At 53.1% G+C, this 16,634-nt stretch overlaps 4 protein-coding genes across 7 annotated transcripts in view; 3 read left to right on the top strand and 1 right to left on the bottom strand.

Annotated features, from left to right (window-relative positions):
- Nucleotides 1–4,782, top strand: part of dkc1 (dyskeratosis congenita 1, dyskerin) — a 6,209-nt gene extending 1,427 nt beyond the window's left edge. Inside the window, exons 4-16 of one of the 2 annotated variants that reach the window (XM_019877870.1) lie at nt 164–255; nt 412–596; nt 736–800; nt 1,050–1,176; nt 1,247–1,377; nt 2,236–2,379; nt 2,468–2,588; nt 3,172–3,290; nt 3,390–3,493; nt 4,098–4,146; nt 4,223–4,381; nt 4,519–4,622; nt 4,656–4,782. In XM_019877870.1, coding sequence (XP_019733429.1) covers nt 164–255; nt 412–596; nt 736–800; nt 1,050–1,176; nt 1,247–1,377; nt 2,236–2,379; nt 2,468–2,588; nt 3,172–3,290; nt 3,390–3,493; nt 4,098–4,146; nt 4,223–4,381; nt 4,519–4,584 — 1,362 coding nt within the window. In that variant the 3' untranslated portion in view covers nt 4,585–4,622; nt 4,656–4,782. Of the gene's footprint in view, nt 1–163; nt 256–411; nt 597–735; nt 801–1,049; nt 1,177–1,246; nt 1,378–2,235; nt 2,380–2,467; nt 2,589–3,171; nt 3,291–3,389; nt 3,494–4,097; nt 4,147–4,222; nt 4,382–4,518 lie in introns of both variants that reach the window. The other variant, XM_019877861.1, reaches the window with a different exon arrangement.
- A 468-nt stretch (nt 4,783–5,250) lies between these two features.
- cinp (cyclin dependent kinase 2 interacting protein) lies at nt 5,251–8,097 on the top strand. 2 transcript variants are annotated; one of them, XM_019877921.1, is made up of 5 exons: nt 5,251–5,320; nt 5,632–5,794; nt 6,252–6,369; nt 6,452–6,581; nt 7,636–8,097. In XM_019877921.1, exons 1-5 carry the CDS (start codon nt 5,314–5,316, stop codon nt 7,842–7,844), a joined length of 627 nt encoding a protein of 208 aa, XP_019733480.1. In that variant the 5' UTR covers nt 5,251–5,313; the 3' UTR covers nt 7,845–8,097. The 2 variants fall into 2 exon arrangements, with proteins under 2 accessions (XP_019733480.1, XP_019733488.1); XM_019877929.1 differs by having other exon boundaries at nt 6,276–6,369.
- On the bottom strand, nt 7,943–14,834 carry znf839 (zinc finger protein 839). Of its 2 annotated transcripts, none has more exons than XM_019877803.1 (10): nt 13,471–14,834; nt 11,817–12,770; nt 11,268–11,411; nt 11,068–11,196; nt 10,901–10,993; nt 10,639–10,785; nt 10,367–10,471; nt 10,000–10,289; nt 8,660–9,046; nt 7,943–8,604 (listed from the first exon to the last, which is right to left on the bottom strand). In XM_019877803.1, exons 1-9 carry the CDS (start codon nt 14,401–14,403, stop codon nt 8,674–8,676), a joined length of 3,168 nt encoding a protein of 1,055 aa, XP_019733362.1. In that variant the 5' UTR covers nt 14,404–14,834; the 3' UTR covers nt 7,943–8,604; nt 8,660–8,673. The 2 variants fall into 2 exon arrangements, with proteins under 2 accessions (XP_019733362.1, XP_019733353.1); XM_019877794.1 differs by having other exon boundaries at nt 7,943–8,421; nt 8,643–9,046.
- A 106-nt stretch (nt 14,835–14,940) lies between these two features.
- tecpr2 (tectonin beta-propeller repeat containing 2) overlaps nt 14,941–16,634 on the top strand; it is a 13,918-nt gene continuing 12,224 nt past the window's right edge. The window contains 2 exon segments of the mRNA XM_019877297.1: nt 14,941–15,556; nt 15,853–15,976. Coding sequence (XP_019732856.1) covers nt 15,865–15,976 — 112 coding nt within the window. The 5' untranslated portion in view covers nt 14,941–15,556; nt 15,853–15,864.

The following is a 16,634-nucleotide window of genomic DNA, read 5'->3' on the forward strand; positions in this document are numbered from 1 at the left end:
CCGTTCGGTGTCCTGCCGAAGCGCCGCGGCCGGAGCGGCGCGGCTAAGAGGGCCACCGGGCGGGTGGCCCCAAAGATGACATTTGGTCTGATGGCTCCGCTCGCGCTCGGTCGGTGGCCCCCCCCGTGCACTTCCGGGAAGTAACGACAGCTGTTTGTTGTAGAACTTCGACAAGCTGAACGTGCGCACGGCCCACTACACGCCGATCCCCAGCGGGAGCAACCCGCTCAAGAGGAACATCCAGGATTACATCAAGTAAGGCGGGAAGACCCCGTGCAAAACGAAAGGTCGCAATGGACGCTTTTAGCTGTTATTGAAACTTTTGGAAAACAGCGAATGGTGGCATACGGCGTCCATATTGTGGAATGGAATCTGAATGCCAGTTGGGTGGCCCCGCCCCCTCCCCCGCAGGTCGGGTTTCATCAACCTGGACAAGCCGGCCAACCCTTCTTCTCACGAGGTGGTGGCGTGGATCCGCCGCATCCTGCGCGTGGAGAAGACGGGCCACAGCGGCACCTTGGACCCCAAAGTCACCGGCTGCCTCATCGTGTGCGTGGACCGAGCCACGCGATTGGTCAAATCCCAGCAAAGCGCAGGTACGCACAGCCCCCCCCCCAACAACCCCTGTCGGCGGGAAGCGGAAGGTCCATCCTGGTGGGTTGGGCCTCGCCGAGCCGTTTCCAAAGCAAACAAAAGCAGCCGCGCCCACTCCTTCCCTTCCGCTGTGTGTTGCAGGGAAAGAGTATGTGGGGATCGTTCGGCTGCACAACGCCATCGAAAGCGAGCACGCGCTGGCCAGAGTAAGTCGCGCTTTGCCGCTCTTGGGGACCGACTTGGAAATAGTCAACGGTCGTGCGCTTCTTTGAGACTGGGGCCCAGCGGGCGTAGGCGTAGAGTTAGCCGTCAATGCGCTACTGGCGATCGGTCGTCGAATTAAGGATCCTTTTCCGAAATCACACGCGGCGGAATGTTTTGGCCCCTCTCGCACGGGCACGTTTGCGCTCGCCCCTTGGGATTGGCATCCGGCCCAGTGACGGCGCTCTTTTCAGGCGATGGAGACGCTGACGGGCGCCCTGTTCCAGCGGCCGCCGCTCATTGCCGCCGTCAAGCGCCAGCTGCGGGTGCGGACCATCTACGAGAGCAAACTGGTGGAGTACGACGCCGAAAGGCGGCTCGGTAAGCTGTGGGCGGGGAGGGAGCTCGGCGCCGGGCGGGGTTTTGACGCCTCCCCCCTGTCGTTTTCCAGGAATCTTCTGGGTGAGCTGCGAGGCGGGGACCTACATCAGGACGCTGTGCGTCCACCTGGGCCTGCTGCTGGGCGTCGGGGGCCAGATGCAGGAGCTGCGCAGGGTCCGCTCCGGAGTCATGGGAGAGAAGGTGGGCTCGGCCTTCATGCTGCCCGACGCGAACGCAAAAGAGAAACTGTTGGCACCCCCCCCCAAACGCAAGAAACGGATGCGCTCGGCCCCAAAACGGTTTGGGATTCGGTGTCCCGGCTGACGCCAAAGTGTTGAGTTCAGTTCGACTGCTGGTGTCGCGCTGCCAATTAAACTTTGGGACAGCAAACGCGCAGCTGAGATTTGACATGTCAATTCTCAGCTGCTGACATCGGAGCGGTCCCCCTTCGCTTTGAATGTCGGAGACCACCCAGGCGTGGCTTTTCCTCCTTAACTCCTTCAATCGCAGCCATTTTCACTGGAGCAACCCCCTCAATCCCAGCGTTTGACGGGATTTTGACTGATCCTGGCACACAAGAATATTTGCTTCTAACGCCATATAAACACGGAGCCGACCAAAATAAAGTTTGGACTCTCTTCTTTCAGCAGGAAAAAAAGTGTTTCTATCTTTTTCCATTCTTCAGCAATCGGCTTTACAAAATGGCAAAGTTTCATGAAAATGGCGATTCCTGGGCAAAAAAAAAAAACGGGAGAAAAAGAGCTCTTTTTTTTTCAAGCGCGTGAGGCACCACTGCCACCTACTGGTCGCTTTTTTTACATGATTTACAATGCAAATGGCTTATTCTCATTCACAGATTGCGTCAGACCCTCCTCCTCACTATGACCCAAAAAACTTAGACGTACAAGTACGTCATTGGTGGGCGGGGCCTAATTTTAAACAGACGTAAACGTGCGTACGTCTTGTAGAATTAAAGAGTCAATTGGCAGTCTCCCCCTTCCCATTACGATTTGTGGTGTCTTGTCTTTCTTTGGCTTATTTTCTTCCATCCCGCCTCAGGACAACCTGGTGACCATGCACGACATCCTGGACGCGCAGTGGCAGTTTGACCACAACAAAGACGAGTCGTACCTGCGGCGCGTCATCTTTCCGCTGGAGAAGCTCCTGGTGTCGCACAAGCGGCTGGTGATGAAGGACAGCGCCGTGAGTTTTCCCCTCCCCCTCCGTCGGTTGCCGCCGCGTCGCCCCCCCCCCCCGCTGGCGTTTGACGCGGCGGGGCGTCTGTCCTCAGGTCAACGCCATCTGCTACGGCGCCAAGATCATGTTGCCCGGCGTCCTCCGCTACGAGGACGGCATCGAAATCAACCAGGACATCGTGGTCATCACCACCAAGGGGGAAGCCATTTGCACAGGTGCGCCCGCGTTTGGTGTGCGTACGGGGGCTGGAGGAGGGGGGGGGCCACATGATGACACGTGTAGATGCAAGAGCCCCCGGGCTGTGCTGACCTGCTTATCTATCACCCTTGTCTGATGGCCCTCCTTTGTCGTACGGGGTGTCCTTTTGATGCCCCCCCCCCCCAAAAAAAAAAAGACGTGTTTGAGACTCCGTCGGAATTTGCAAGAATGGGGTATATGTTGATTTTTACAGTTTTGATGCCGAAATATTTTTGCTGGCATATTTCGTATTTATTAGGGGCTGAGTTGTTTTTGATATTAATTGAAAATGTTTGGGCGGGTTGGTTGGAAATTCTTTGAATAGAATTCTCTTGTGTGGCATGGGGATATTTTTTTTTCCCTCCCCCCCAATGAAGTTTAGTGCGTTTTGATGCCACGTGTTGTGGTTAAACATTTTGTGCCAATCGTCTTATTTGAATAGAATTCTCTTGTTGGGGCAGTAAGCCTTTTGACTATTTTTTTCATTGTAAATATTTTTGGCAGTCTATTTTGATAGTTTTAGCAAAAAACGAAAATGCTGATGTCCCCCCCCAATGTCAGCTGTGGCCCTGATGACAACGGCGGTCATCTCCACGTGCGACCACGGCGTGGTGGCCAAGATCAAGCGCGTCATCATGGAGCGAGACACCTACCCGCGCAAGTGGGGGCTCGGGCCCAAGGTAACGCGCGATCGAACGCCACCGATTCGCTGGCGCCGAGCCCGCCCGCCCGCCCGTCAACTGGGTTTTGTTGACCGTCGGTCATTCGCGTCCCGTCAGGCCAGTCAGAAGAAGATGATGATCCAGAAAGGACTTCTGGACAAGCACGGAAAGCCCAACGGAAGCACGCCCGACGCGTGGAGGGCCGACTACGTGGACTACAGGTGGGGGCGCTTTCCTTTTCTCAACGGCATAGGGAGTTTGACTTTTAAAGCATTTTTAATTCGGGGCAGGGGGGTTAACAAAAAGAGCTGTCCACCTTGCGAGGGCGCGTGCGCGCTCGCAGAGGGTTATCCCTGGCTGAGGTGTGCCGTCCTCTTCCAGGGAGTCACTCTGCCACAGGGACTCTCCGCGTGGCCTCTTCGCTCGGCCGACGCTCGGCGATGGCCGCGCTGAGTACACCTTCGTCTGAATGCATCTTTTAATTGTCATAAAAAATGAAGCGATGCCGCCGATGTGAAGTCCACTCATTATTTAAAATAAAAATAGGCCACAATGTTGACTAGAACAGCTGAACTTTATTTAGGTTTGTGGGGCGCTTTAGTGGCGGGTGTCCATTTATAAGCGGCTGCCACCAACTGTTTCTATGCTCTCCATTTTTTTTCTGTTGTGGAGTTTGTCAGCCACAATAGTGGCAAAAGTTTGGAATTGATTTATTCTGGCCTCGTTTTTGGCATGTGTACGCGCAGTCATATTTTCAAGAAAAGACTTTTCCCAGCTGTCAGATTGACGTTAACGCCAAGCCTTTGTCTGTTTTTGACCTGACAGTGCCAGCGCTGCCGCAAAAGAGTCAGAAGCACCCAGCGCGCCAACGAAGGTAAAAAGCCCACATCGGCTCGTCTCATAGCTTCCCTCCCTCACCTCACACCCCCGTTTCTTCTTCTGTTACGCAGAGGAAGAGGGAGACGGCGGACAGCGAAGCGGAAGTCGCGCCGGCCACCGAGGAGATGCCCAAAGAGAAGAAAAAGAAGAAAAAAGAGAAGCGCGCCAAGACGGTCGACGCCGAAACGGAGGATGGAACGACGGCGGAGCCCGTCGAGTCACAAGTAGAGGTTTGTGCGCCAAAAATGACGGAAGAACATTTCTGTCTTCTTTTGCTCGTTTCCAACTTGAGCTTTTTCTCAAGAATTCGCCGTGTCCACCCAAATCGGAACCGTTCCACACGGCCAACGTTTTTCTCTGTTTGCAGCTTGAAAGTGGCAAAAAGAAGAAAAAGAAGAAGAAAGCCAAAGAAGACGACGAAGCTTCTGAGTGACGCTCGCAACCTCCGCCCATTGTCAAACGGCCTTTTTTTTTTTTTTTTTTTTTACATACCTTATGTTTGACTTTGTAAATACTCTTTTTGAAAATACAACTGTTCAAGTTTGTGACATTTTAGAAGACTCTAAAATGAAGAGTTGATGCCATGTATCAAATATTTCCACAAATAAAAACAAAAAACTCTTACCTACAATGACTTGAGTGAATATAAAGCGCCAGAGATGACTAAACCCCATCCCGTTTTTCCAAGAAGCATTTCGGCACTCAAAACGCATTTTGCTCCAAGTCGCGTGTTCCCACCTGTGAAAAGTGTGAAACCTCTCAAAGATGGTGTTGAACTCAATTGAACTGATTGATTTCACAATTCAGATCCTGACTTTATACTCCATAAACCTGTCCACACATTTAAGAAAAACTGGGAATCGCGCCAATCAAAATATGCCCAAAAATGGAAGCGCTACCGGGAGTACCCGTCGTCACATAACCCATAATCGATGTCTTTAAATAGTAATATATCAAAGTAATTCACCTTTTATATCGTGTAAAACTTGTCTTGTGGACTAACCAAACTGAAATACATTAAAATGTTGATGTAACCACAAAACGTCGGGTTAGAAATTTGCGCCAGCAGGGGGCGGCAACGGATCATCGGACACTCACCCGCACCACCGACGAAGGAAAATTCAGGAAGTCATCGTACGGCGTCCGGAGGGATTCGAAACACATGGAAGGTAAAGTAAACCACACGGTGTCATGTGATTGTTCGGAAACATCTGTGGTACTGATCTTATTTTGCAGTTTGACCGCCGAGTTTGACCTTGCAGGTCAAGTAATTTGGTTTTGAATCGAAGTCTTGAATATTGCCATTTATTTCCTCCATCCACCCTTCGTGTATGTAAACAAAACTCAGTGATTTTTAAAATTTCACACCCTCACTTGACCGATTACTAAATTGAAGCCGTGTTGAAAATGGCTTATACGAAGCGTGTTATGTGGGAGGGTCTTCCGCTAGATTGGAACGTTCATCATGTGTCCTGACCAGGCGACGTCACCAACGTGAACAGAAAATGCTCGGCCGTCACCGGAAGTGGCCGCAAACTGAAGGACAACGCAGCCGACTGGCACAACTTAATGCTGCGCTGGGAGAAGCTCAACGATGAAGGCTTCACCATCGCGTCAAACATCGTCAACGCCAGGAGAAGCAGGTGACCGCTCACTCTTGGAACTAAAAGTTCATGTCAAGTCACAGCAGACACACTAAAACACTTCCAGATTTTTTTAAAAAGCCATTTTGACGCTTATCGCTTACATCCAATGAAAACCTGCCATGCAAAGTGATGGATCCAAAACAAAGGTTATAATGACCTGTAGTCTAGATGCCACTAAATGGTGACAACGCACTACTTTGGTCTGGATGAAGCTCCTCAACTCATATCAGCATAGTTCCTAAGCACCACAGCAGACGGAAGGACTTGATTTGTCTAAAAGCTCATTTGTTCCACGGCACCGAGATGCAATCAGATAGTCTCAATGAAAGCTCCTTCCACACAATTGAACATCATTTTTTGGCCCAGAGCACCGCGTTTCTCTAAACGGAGCTCCGCACCTCAGGTCAACATAGCCTTAGCCTAGCGTGCTAACCGGCTTGTGTGCTCATCTTAGCGCCTCTGTCTCACCCCTGTGCAGCGGCGAGGCGGAAGGATCTTCGGGGGATCTCGTGCTGGGGAACTCGGCGCTTCGTGAGGAATGTGAAAAACTGGAGGACGTCGTCAACAAAATGGTGACCGATACATCGTAATTCCACGCGGCGTTGCAAGCGTTTGTCGGCACCGTGACGGTCTAACGGGGAGCCCTTTTGCCAGGCGGCCATCGTGGCCAAGATGGAGCGGCTGATGGCGTCGCAGCGAGGCCTGGTGGACCTGGAGGAATTTCAGTTTGGGCCCCAAGGCAGGAAGGTTCCGCTCTTCCACGGCTGGAATGCCAAAGACTTTGGTGAGGCTTCGCTACCGCCCCTTATCGCTAACTCCGCTGGATGAAGCTTTCTGCTAAGTCAGATGTGCGTCAACGAGGGAGGGGCTTTTGATGGACAGAGTGAATGAAAGGCTACAGATAAGACAGTGGTAAAGGGGCTCGCGAATGGTGATGTGATAACAGTTACTGAAATCGGGGCTACCAAAACGTAGTGTAAGGGCGGCGTGAAAAGAGCTGTAGAAAGTCAACGCTGAATGGAGAGGTCGTGTTAAAGTGGCTTCAGAAGCGTGAGACATTTCAACAAGGGGCCTCAGAACTGTCAACGTTCATGAAAGACAATCTGAAAGTGGCTACGGAAAAGGTAACACGCGAGGTGCGTGTGGCAGAAATAGGGTCTGAAAGGGGCTCGCAAAGTTAATTTTGGCCATGTTTGTAGAAAGGTGCATGTTGCAGCATCAAAGCAGCTCCAGAAAGATAAATGTGGACCAGAAAAGGAGGTGCTATTTGTGCAGAAATGCAGTGTTAAAGGTAGATGGTAGAAAGAAATGAAAGATTCATGTGGAAAAGGGCCACAAAGGGGCTATTGAAAACGTAAACTCTTCCAGCTAGCCTGAAAGGGGCTACTGAGAAATATATAAATTAGAAAGGTGGCGTGAAGGGGGATACAAAATGCTCAATTGCAGAAACTATTGAGGTAAGTGTAGCAGCGTGAAAGGGGCTAGAGAAAGGTACGTGTCTAAGAAAGATGGTGTTGCAAACGTATTTTTAAAAAGAGGTATAGACGATGTGAAAGTAACTGCGGAAAGGTGACTTGTAGAAGAAAGACGGTGTGAAAGGGGCACAAAGAGGTACACTTTGTGTGAAATGTGTTAAAGCGGCTAAAAAAAGGCGAACATTGCAGTTTGAAAGGGGCTCCAAAAAGGATGCAAGTTGCCAAGGTGACGTGAAAAGGGTGACGGACGGCAAAGGTTTTAAATCTTACACGGGAAGCCTGTCTGAAAGTCACCTGTTGCAGTGTGAAAGGGGGAGTTCTAGAAAGTGTCGTGAACGGCGTTGCGTGTGGTTGTGTTCCCAGTGTCTTCGTGCGGCCTCCTGCTGCGGTCGTTCACGTCGGAGCTGCGTCTGAAGCGCGTCCTGCTCCGGGAAGTGGCGCACTGCGCCGACCGGGACCTGAGCTTGGTGTACCTTTCGTGCTGGCTCCACCAGCCGCTGGTGCCGGCGCGCGCCCGCCTGGCCCTGGAGGCGGTCCTGCTGGAGACGGGCCAGCGACACCTTCCCGGTTGACAATGGCTTTTATTGTGAAAACAGGAAGCGAGACCAACGAGCGCCGGCCGGGCGTACACGAGCCCAAAAGTCGTAAAAATAGCGCAGCTTTGTTTCTCACATTTATCTACATATTCACAACGCAAATATGAAAAGGAACATTTACAACAAGCTCTTAAAAATCAAATCATCGCTTGACGGTCGCGCTCCGAATCATGTTTGGATCGCAACGGTGTGGAGGAGAAGAGCGCAACGTGAGAAATAAATAGGAACCAAAAGGAGCGTTCCAAACTGTCCGATTTTTGCCGTTCGGCAGCCTCGCTCCGGAAAGCTGCGACGGCTCACCACGCTGCGCTCTTTCCTCAGGGCTCTCTTCCGGAAGGTTCCGCCACCAAGTCCCAAGAGCGGGAATGAGCCGGCGAGACGGCCAATCGCCGCCTTGGTTTCTTCCGCAAAGTTCCATACGTGGTCTCTGGTGACGGAATCTTCCGGAACGGAGCGTTCTCCGGATTTCATTCCGTAACAAAGTCCAAGACTTGCCAAGCAGCCGCTAGTTCCCCTTCTTCCACGAGTTCGCCGACCCTGTCTCGGACCGCTTCGTTCCAGAAGGTTTCCGTGACAAAGTCCAAGACCGGAGCAACGCCGGCGAAACAGCCAATTGCAGACTTGCCTTGAAAATGAAGTCTGCGATTGGCCGGTGACCTCGCCGCTCTCCAGAAAGTTCCGTATGCGGTCTGCGTCACGCAAACCTCCCCGATGGAAGCGAGCCAGACGGCCAACGGCACAATTTGCCTCGGGTGGGGTTTCGTCGAGCCGCTTTGTTCCGGGAGGTTCCGTAACAAAAGTCCGCTCAGCTGGCTTTGCCGGGGTCGGCCGCCTCGATGCCCAGCAGGGCCTGCACCGCCTCCAGGGGGACGCCGTCCGGAGTCTGGATGTGCATGGTGGTCCCGTCCGGCCCGTTGACGATGACGATGCCGTCCGCGTCGCTCAGGCCGTCCGTCTCGATGTAGATCTCCTGGCCCTCCTGCACCAGACACGTTTCCGGAAGCTTCTCGGGCTCCGGAAGCTTCTCGGGTTCCTGGGCCTGCTCGCTTGGGGCCGGCACGGGGGCGGGACCCTCCGTTGGCGTTGGTGTTGGCGGCGGCGCTTCTGCGGCCTGCGGCTCGGCCGTGGTCACCTCCATGGCGGTGGCGGCTGGAGGAGCCTGGACGGGACTCGTGGAGCTGCGGGGGCAAATACTCAAGATGAGCACTGAGGTACCTCTGACTCACTCTTTGACCGTGCTCTCAAATCAAATCCCTTTCGTCTCACATCAACTTTCCCCAGCGGAAGAGAATTCAAGCGCTATTAATATGCTCCAGCCCTTCCCAAAAAAAAAAAAAAATCGACAGTGTCTCCTTTCTACCTTTCACAATCAATAGCGGGCGGATGTTGTGATTTCTGCTACTGCCATCTAGTGGCAATGGGCACAAACCGCACTCATAAGTCAACTCGTTTGTGTGCAAAAAAAAAAAAAAGACGACCTCTGAGGGTCTGCCACGGGATGGGAGCAGTCACAATCGCAACAACCGGCCCACCATCAGTTCACGGTTACGTCGCCGTACAAGGAACGGTAGAAATGATCTTGCGGCGGATGTGGGCAAAGTGGCTCGATAGGCGTCTTGACACTTTGGGAAAAGCGAAACAGTCTGGGGGGACTCGAGTGCTTAGTTGTCAAAATGGAGTCGTCTTTGCTTTGTTAGCTCCGCCCCTGGTCATCGTGGCCGCGAACGCCATCGTCACGATTTGCATGAGACAGCCAACCAAGTGTGCCCGTGTGACGCGAGACTTTTATTAAAGACTCTTGAAATGTCTGCTACCAGCATGGTGAAAGAGGAAGTCGAGCGCCATTGACCGTAGGATGTTGTCTGTCGCCCCACTGGTCTAAACACGCCGTTCCGATTAAATGAAGTCGTCAAGTCCACCTTATTTTGTCCATCTCTGTTTTGCCGCTTCCGGTCGACTTGAAGATGACATCGCAGCGGCTCGGCTCCAGAAAGCGGGCGAGCTGCGACCCGAGCCCCTGCGCCGTCGCCGCCATGTCATTTCCGGTCGACGCCGGGCGGCAAAACGGCCAGGGACGGGACACGTGACTCCGAATGACATTTGGACGCGTCGCGTGCGGAGCATCACTCACGGTTTGGCTTCACTGGGAAGCAGCGGCATGGCCATGGAGGAGGCGGCGGCGCAAGGCGTGGACGTGGGCGTCACGGGGGCCACGGAGGTCACCACGGGGGACGCGGAGGTCACCACGGGGGACGCGGAGCTCACAACTCGGGCGGCAGAAGATCCGAGGTCAAGATTTGAAGCAGGCGAAGGTCCGCCGCCCTCTCCGACGGAGAGAGCCGCTCTCTCGATGCCGTTGTGCTGCAGAGGAACGCTGTTCTCCATCTTGAAGCGCTTGGATGGCGGCAGCATCTTGGAGTTCTGCGGGCGGGGGGGGGGGACAAAGACCACGTTTGGTGGCCCGAGCGGGATCAAGTCAGGGCACTTTGGGAGCTTACCTCCATGTAACGGCTACTTTTGTTGCCTACGCCGGATGCCGGAGACGCGCCAGGGACGACCTTCATCCGGTTCACCTCGTCAAGGATGCCCAGAGACCGCGCCACCTACGAGCACGCGACGGCACTGAACAAAATGGCCGCTTTCAAACAAAGCGGCGGACCGCCTTGGCCTTTTCGGGCACGGCTCGCGGAGACTTTGTTCGTCTCCTTCGGACGTAGCAAATTCCGTCTTGCGGCATCAAACTTTTTCAGCTCCTCCCAGAAGCTCTCACCTCGATGTTCCGGATCTCCAGGGGTGCGGCTCCTCCTTGTGGCGCTATGATGTAATCCTGCGCGGCCTGCCTCACTTGCGCCTGCAATGATTCGAACTCGCGGTAAACTTCCGGAAAGTGAGTTCGAGCCGGACCGCTGCGCTCCACCTGGAACACACGAGACGGCGTTTTGGCCTTCTTCGCCCGCTCTACGGCTGCCCCGCTGACCGGAGACTTCCGACTTGCGCATACGCCAGTCTGGAATGTGCGTTTGTGTTGATACCTTGGCCAGCAGCAACTCCCACACGCTTAAGACTTTGGTGAGACGAGGAAGGACGACGTCCATCAGCTCCTCGTCCTCGCACTGATCCGCCAGCTGCAGACGGGGCAAGGCGGCCGTCAGAGAAACGCACGCGAGGCGCTTACGAAGCGGCCGACCATCAAGCAAACCTCCTGCAGTCGCTCGCGTCTCCTCGCCGCCTGCAGCTCGGCGCTCGCCATGCCGCCGCCCAGCTTGGGGGGCCGCCCGGGGCGTCCCCGCCGGCCCATAAGGCTGAGGCTGCCCGACACCTGAACGAACTTCGGCACGCGTCGACTCGTAAGCCACTCTGTGTTCCTTTCAATGTGTTGACAGTTGGGAGTAATCTCACCTTGGCTGGCGCCCCCAGGGACCGGCCCCTGCCCCTGCCTCGACCCCGTCCGCGCCCCCTCCCTCGACCTCGACCGCGGGGCCTGCCCGGACCCCGGTGGTGGACGCCGCGGAATCCTCCGGAAGATGCCGCCGGGCCCGACTCCTGAGACAACGAAGCAATCGGCTAATTAGCAAGCAGAGGTACCTGAATGAGCAGCTGATTAGCATGTCGAAATGCTTAGCGAGTACGGGTAATTGAAGCATTTTGACGTCACAGAGCAATGAGTTCATACGTATCGCTAAACGGCATGCAGAGGTGACGGATTACCACGTAGAACTAAGAGAACGATCAGTTCGGTATCCCGTAGCACTGATTAGCACATAAAGCTAACAGAATGACCAGTTGGTTCGTACGTCGCGCTGACTAGCATGAAACGGTAACGTTAGCTTCATTGGCCAATTACTAGGGGGGTGTCCCCCTACGATATACAAATCGCATATCAGTCCCATATGAGCAGCTAAATGGAACAAGGGTGAACGATATCGAATGAGTTCACGAGCGCCGTACTTTGTCAACTGCCATGGCAGCATCTTTCGCCTCCGTTTCCTCTTCCTTGGCGGCGTCCGGCGGCGTCTCGTCCGTCATTTCTGGGGCATCCGTTTGCGCCTCTCCGTCGTCGGCGCCGGTTTGCGGCGCTGCTTCGCCCATCGGCTCGGGTTCTCCGTGGCTGGGATTGAGCTTGTAGTGGCGATTGAGTCCTCCCGGTCCGATGTAGGCCTTGTCGCAGGTCTGGCAAGGGTGGGACCTGGACTTGTGGCTGTAGGCCAGCGAGGCGTCGGCGTCTCGGGCGCCGTCCTTTCGCTCCTCGTCCTCCATGCTCATGTCCGAGTAGTCGTCCGAGTCCGACTGGTGGCTCTCGGCCAGGTCCTCGGTCTTGATGAACTTGTAGTCTTTGGCTTTGTACTTAGGCGGTCTTGAGACCCGCCCCGACCTGGTCTGCACCTTGACCGCCTTCTTCTCTTTCTTCTTCTGCTTCCTGGCCTTCTCTTTGTCTCGATCCTTGGCCGCAAGAGGGGCGACTGCGGCTGGCGGGCCCGCTGCGGAGGGGCTGGCCTGTACCGCGGGGGCGGCGGTCTGTTTGAGCAGAGTCTTACCGGGGGACGGGGCGGCGCCATTGGCGGGGGTCTTGAGCAGCGACACGTTGGCCAGTTTAACGGTGGGGACGGCGGTGGAGGCGGGCGGCGTCTTGGCGGCGGCCGGCAGCTTGTGGACCAATGGGAGCAAAGATCCCACCACGGGGGCGGGGCTCTGGAGGAGCAGCTGGATGGGGGCGTCGCCCAAGTTCTGCTGCAGGAACAACTGCTGGCCCTGCTGAGCCACCACTGGCTGGATGTGGATGATCTGAGTGCTGCCGTTGGTCGACAGCGTCACCTGCGGTTGACTGCCGTGCTGCTGGGAGGGGGGGCGGAGCTTCACTTCCTGTTTGGGAGGAGCCTGAATCTGGATCCTGACTGGTTCCGCCTGGACGTAGAAAAGGAAAATCAACATTCCAAAAACGTTCAGGGACAACGCTTGCGTAACTTTACATTGATGAATTATATCGGTCTCGTTATAAACCATTTAACTGCCGTACCCGCTGTCATATCTATCAGATCCTTGTAAATGGCGTCGTTGGATCGCTTTGAATTTGAGCACAGCGTATCAGAGCCATATGACACGAAAAGCAAATCGTCTCAGCCATTTGGCCAGAAACTGGAGTTTTCGGATTATTACAGAATAGAAAAAGGTCGGGGGCCAAGGAGTCGACCGTACTTTCTGGTGCTTACGTTGTCACAGAACACAAAATTCTGTGGTTCTCGAAAGATCCGTCAAAGTGCTCTAACATGGCGGGGAATATGGAGAAGTCGCGTTTTGAAAACGGCTGACGGTGAATGAGCCGATCTTGCGAGGAGGATCAATCCACTGGCTGTCATATCTAATTGGACAAAGAAGGTTGCAGGGGTCCCGTACCGTCCCCGTTTACGAATGACACTCGACATATTCCAACCAGGAAGGCAAAAATGATCGTTCGAGCCGTTTTCTCAAGCACTATGCCGAAAGCAAATGACACTGAAGCTTCACTGTCTTCTTCCACCTGAATGTGTCATGTCAAGTTGAAAGGTCAATCGGGATGATGCTTCCGTCTATTGATGTCATTTGAGAGTTTGTGTGGTGTGCGTACCTTGGATTGAGTCAAGTGGACTGTGCTCGTGCTGCCGCTGCCCTGCAAAGTAGCCTGCTGGCCAACGCTTTTCAGGTGCTGGGAGGCATTCTGGACCTGGACTACTTGTTTTACAGCCTGCTGTGGGGTCTGAACCTGGACTATCTGCTTCACCGCCTGCTGCGGAGTCTGGACTTGGACTAGCTGTTTGACTGTCGGCTGCGGGGTCTGAATCTGAACTATTTGTTTGACAGGCTGCTGCGGGGTCTGGACTTGGGCTATCTGTTTGACTATTTGCGTGGTCTGGACCTGCTGCTGTGGCGGCGTCGTCGTCGTCGTCGTCTGGATCTGCTGCTGGTTCTTGCTGCTCACCTGGCTGATGACCTGCTGCAGCTGGCTGGGGTTGAGAGCCGCCCCGTGGACGGGGCTGCTTTTGACGGCCTGGCTCTGCTGGAGCAGCTGGGCGGCCTCGCTATCCGACACTTGAACCACCTGCTGCTTGCTGAGCTGCTCCAGCAGCGCCTGTTGTTCCTCCGGGGTGAGCCCGGAGCCCTCCATCAGGCTGCCGTCTGGCTGCACGTAGATGATGGTGGTGTTGCTCATGTCCGCGCCCAAGCTGGAGAACTCGGTGCCCACCAAGATGCTTTGCTCCGTCTGTAAAAAGTCCACCAGCTGGGACTCCGCGACCACGGGGGCAACAGCGGAAACTGTCTGGGGCAGATCCCCGGGGTGGTCGCTCTCCTCGCCGCACACCGCGGGCGAGTTTTCCGCGCGCGCCCCGGGCGTCGCGGCTGGGGTACACTCGGCCGGCTCGGTGCTGGGGTCGACGGGCTCCGGCGCGGTGGCGTTCTCGGCCTGCGTGGAGTCCGGGGCGTGGGTGTGAGCCGGTGAGCGAGGAGGTTCCGCGGCTGTTATTGTTCTCCCAGTCCCGCGCTCATCCTCGTTGTCCGCCATTTTGGCTGCGCGGCTGCTGCTAGCTACGCGGCTAACAGGGAACCAGACTGCGCCTCAAAGGAAATGCAATCGTAACGCCACGCGACTAAATCAGTCGACCGTCGTCGAGAATATGTGCGCGTTTGTAAGTGAAATGCCCCGCTGCAGTGAAGAACAACATGAACACCGGAGGAGAAAAAACGAGGCGCAGATGACGGAACCTTGGAGTTTTTCAGATAGCCTAGCTTAGCCTTCACCTAGCTGCTCCAGGCAGGAAGCCAAAAACTGCGGACTGGATTACCGGAGTCAGTTCCCACGTCAGGTTATAGTTAAAAAAAACGCGGGGTTTATGTTCTTCTCTAAAATGTGACAATACACCCTACCTATTTTTCATTCATTCATTCATTCATTTTCCGATCCGCTTTTCCTCACAAGGGTCGCGAGGGGTGCTGGAGCCTATCCCAGCTGTCTTCGGGCAGTAGGCGGGGGACACCCTGAACCGGTTGTCAGCCAATCGCAGGGCACATGGAGACGAACAACCATCCGCGCTCACACTCACACCTCGGGACAATTTGGAGTGCCTACCTATTTTTGTCGCACTTCAACATTTTGTTTAAGATCTTTAAACACAATTTGATAACACTGATCAACAAATTTTTGTACCAACAAATTCTCAGTCTGTTTCGATTATTTTGATGGACCTGAATCCGAAAATGGCATTGTCCCCCCGCCCCAATAACTGGCTCTATTGTGAGATCGATTATTATTATGATTTTTTTGAAATGAGTCGTAAACTCCACTTTCCGGGTTTTCCATTCGTCCCCGTTTTGCTTTCATCAATTCTTTCGACGTAATTTCATCTCGGCGTAATGTGGAAACAACTGCACACAAAAAACACATTGGCATGTTGAAATGTAGATTTTTCGAATTGTCAGTGTTTTAATTTGAATGATAGAGTGAGGAAAAATAGAAATAAAAAAAAACACAACGCATGAAGATGGCGTCACAACTCAAATGGCGGGTAGCAGGAGACAGACGCGTTTAGATGACGATTACAATATGACGTCTGCTGGATTGACAGGGCGATGTCGTCTCTGTTTACCATCCAGTTGCTGATGGGATGAACAACATCTGGACGGACAACCGAGCGACTTATTCCACCCAACATTAAACCGTGAGTGTGACATTTTCTCCCGATATGAATAATGTTAGCTGGCCGTGCTAACGCTTGGTTGTTAGCTTAGCGTTGGCTCGAGCTGGCTAGCTCAAACACACACTGACGCCGTGTGTGTTTTTGTCAATTCACATTCTGCTTCCCGTTGTTGTTATCTTTGACTAGATTGGCAAATAGCAACTTTCCGGCACTGTTGGTATCATATTGTAGTAATGACATAAAAAAACAACCTTCAAACGTTTACTGAACACTTGTAAGCATCACTTTTGGATAAGAAATATTTTTTTTTTCCTCAGCAGAATTGAAACATGGAGAGCCAGCCGTCCGTCTTGAGGGAATTCTGCCCACTCCAGCACCTGCTGAACGCTATCCCGGCCAAAGTAATTTAAAAAAAAAATCTATATATTTATTTTACACTATCACCCTATTCCCGGAGAATAGGGACTGACTGTACAGCAACTAATCAACACTTAAATGTATGGAGCACAGAAGTGACGTCAAAAATATGAATTTGTGAAAGTTTCAACAACCCCTGCATGTCTTTACCATTTTTATAACTGTATAAAGACAATGTATTGGGTTTAATGTGTACTTAGGGTCATTTCTGTAATTGTTTCAGCAGTGTGTGAAGGGTTCATGTACGTTGTGCAGCTATGCAGTTGTTCCTGTCTTTTGGGTGATGCAAGAAATGTTTTTTTCAATGGGCCACGACCATTTGTGAAATCCTGTGGGTTCAGTCCACAAAGCCACGGCAAAAACGCAAGTCATTATCATTGGCGCCAGCATCTTTTGTCATTTCGGCGTAAAATTTGATTCCATCAATAACTTTTAGAAAAAGGACTTAAAGCGTGAGTCTTCCAGGATGGGAGACATTTATGCATACAAAACCCAGGTGGCATAAAAAAATAATTATAACAACAAATTCAGAATCACACACACACAGACACACACAAATTAACAAATTATAAGTGTCTTTGCCGATGTTAATGGAATGATACGAAAAGACCCGTGTAATTAAAATGCTATTGATAGATGTAAACCTGAGTGGCTGATTAATAGTCAGCAGGATGGGTGGGGG

This window comes from Hippocampus comes, unplaced genomic scaffold, assembly GCF_001891065.2.
Source record: "Hippocampus comes isolate QL1 unplaced genomic scaffold, H_comes_QL1_v1.1 scaffold295, whole genome shotgun sequence".
Taxonomy (NCBI): Eukaryota; Metazoa; Chordata; class Actinopteri; order Syngnathiformes; family Syngnathidae; genus Hippocampus; species Hippocampus comes.

Bases quoted from the DNA above. Each gene is read 5' to 3' on its own strand.
- cinp (XM_019877921.1), top strand. The intron at 5,795-6,251 runs GTGACCGCTCAC...TGCTCATCTTAG, and splicing joins GTCAACGCCAGGAGAAGCAG to CGCCTCTGTCTCACCCCTGT. The intron at 6,370-6,451 runs GTGACCGATACA...CCCTTTTGCCAG, and splicing joins AGGACGTCGTCAACAAAATG to GCGGCCATCGTGGCCAAGAT.
- znf839 (XM_019877803.1), bottom strand. From the start codon at position 14,403: ATGGCGGACAACGAGGATGAGCGCGGGACTGGGAGAACAATAACAGCC. The intron at 11,412-11,816 runs GTACGGCGCTCG...TCGTTGTCTCAG, and splicing joins CTGCCATGGCAGTTGACAAA to GAGTCGGGCCCGGCGGCATC. The intron at 10,472-10,638 runs GTGAGAGCTTCT...GCGTGCTCGTAG, and splicing joins TGGAGATCCGGAACATCGAG to GTGGCGCGGTCTCTGGGCAT.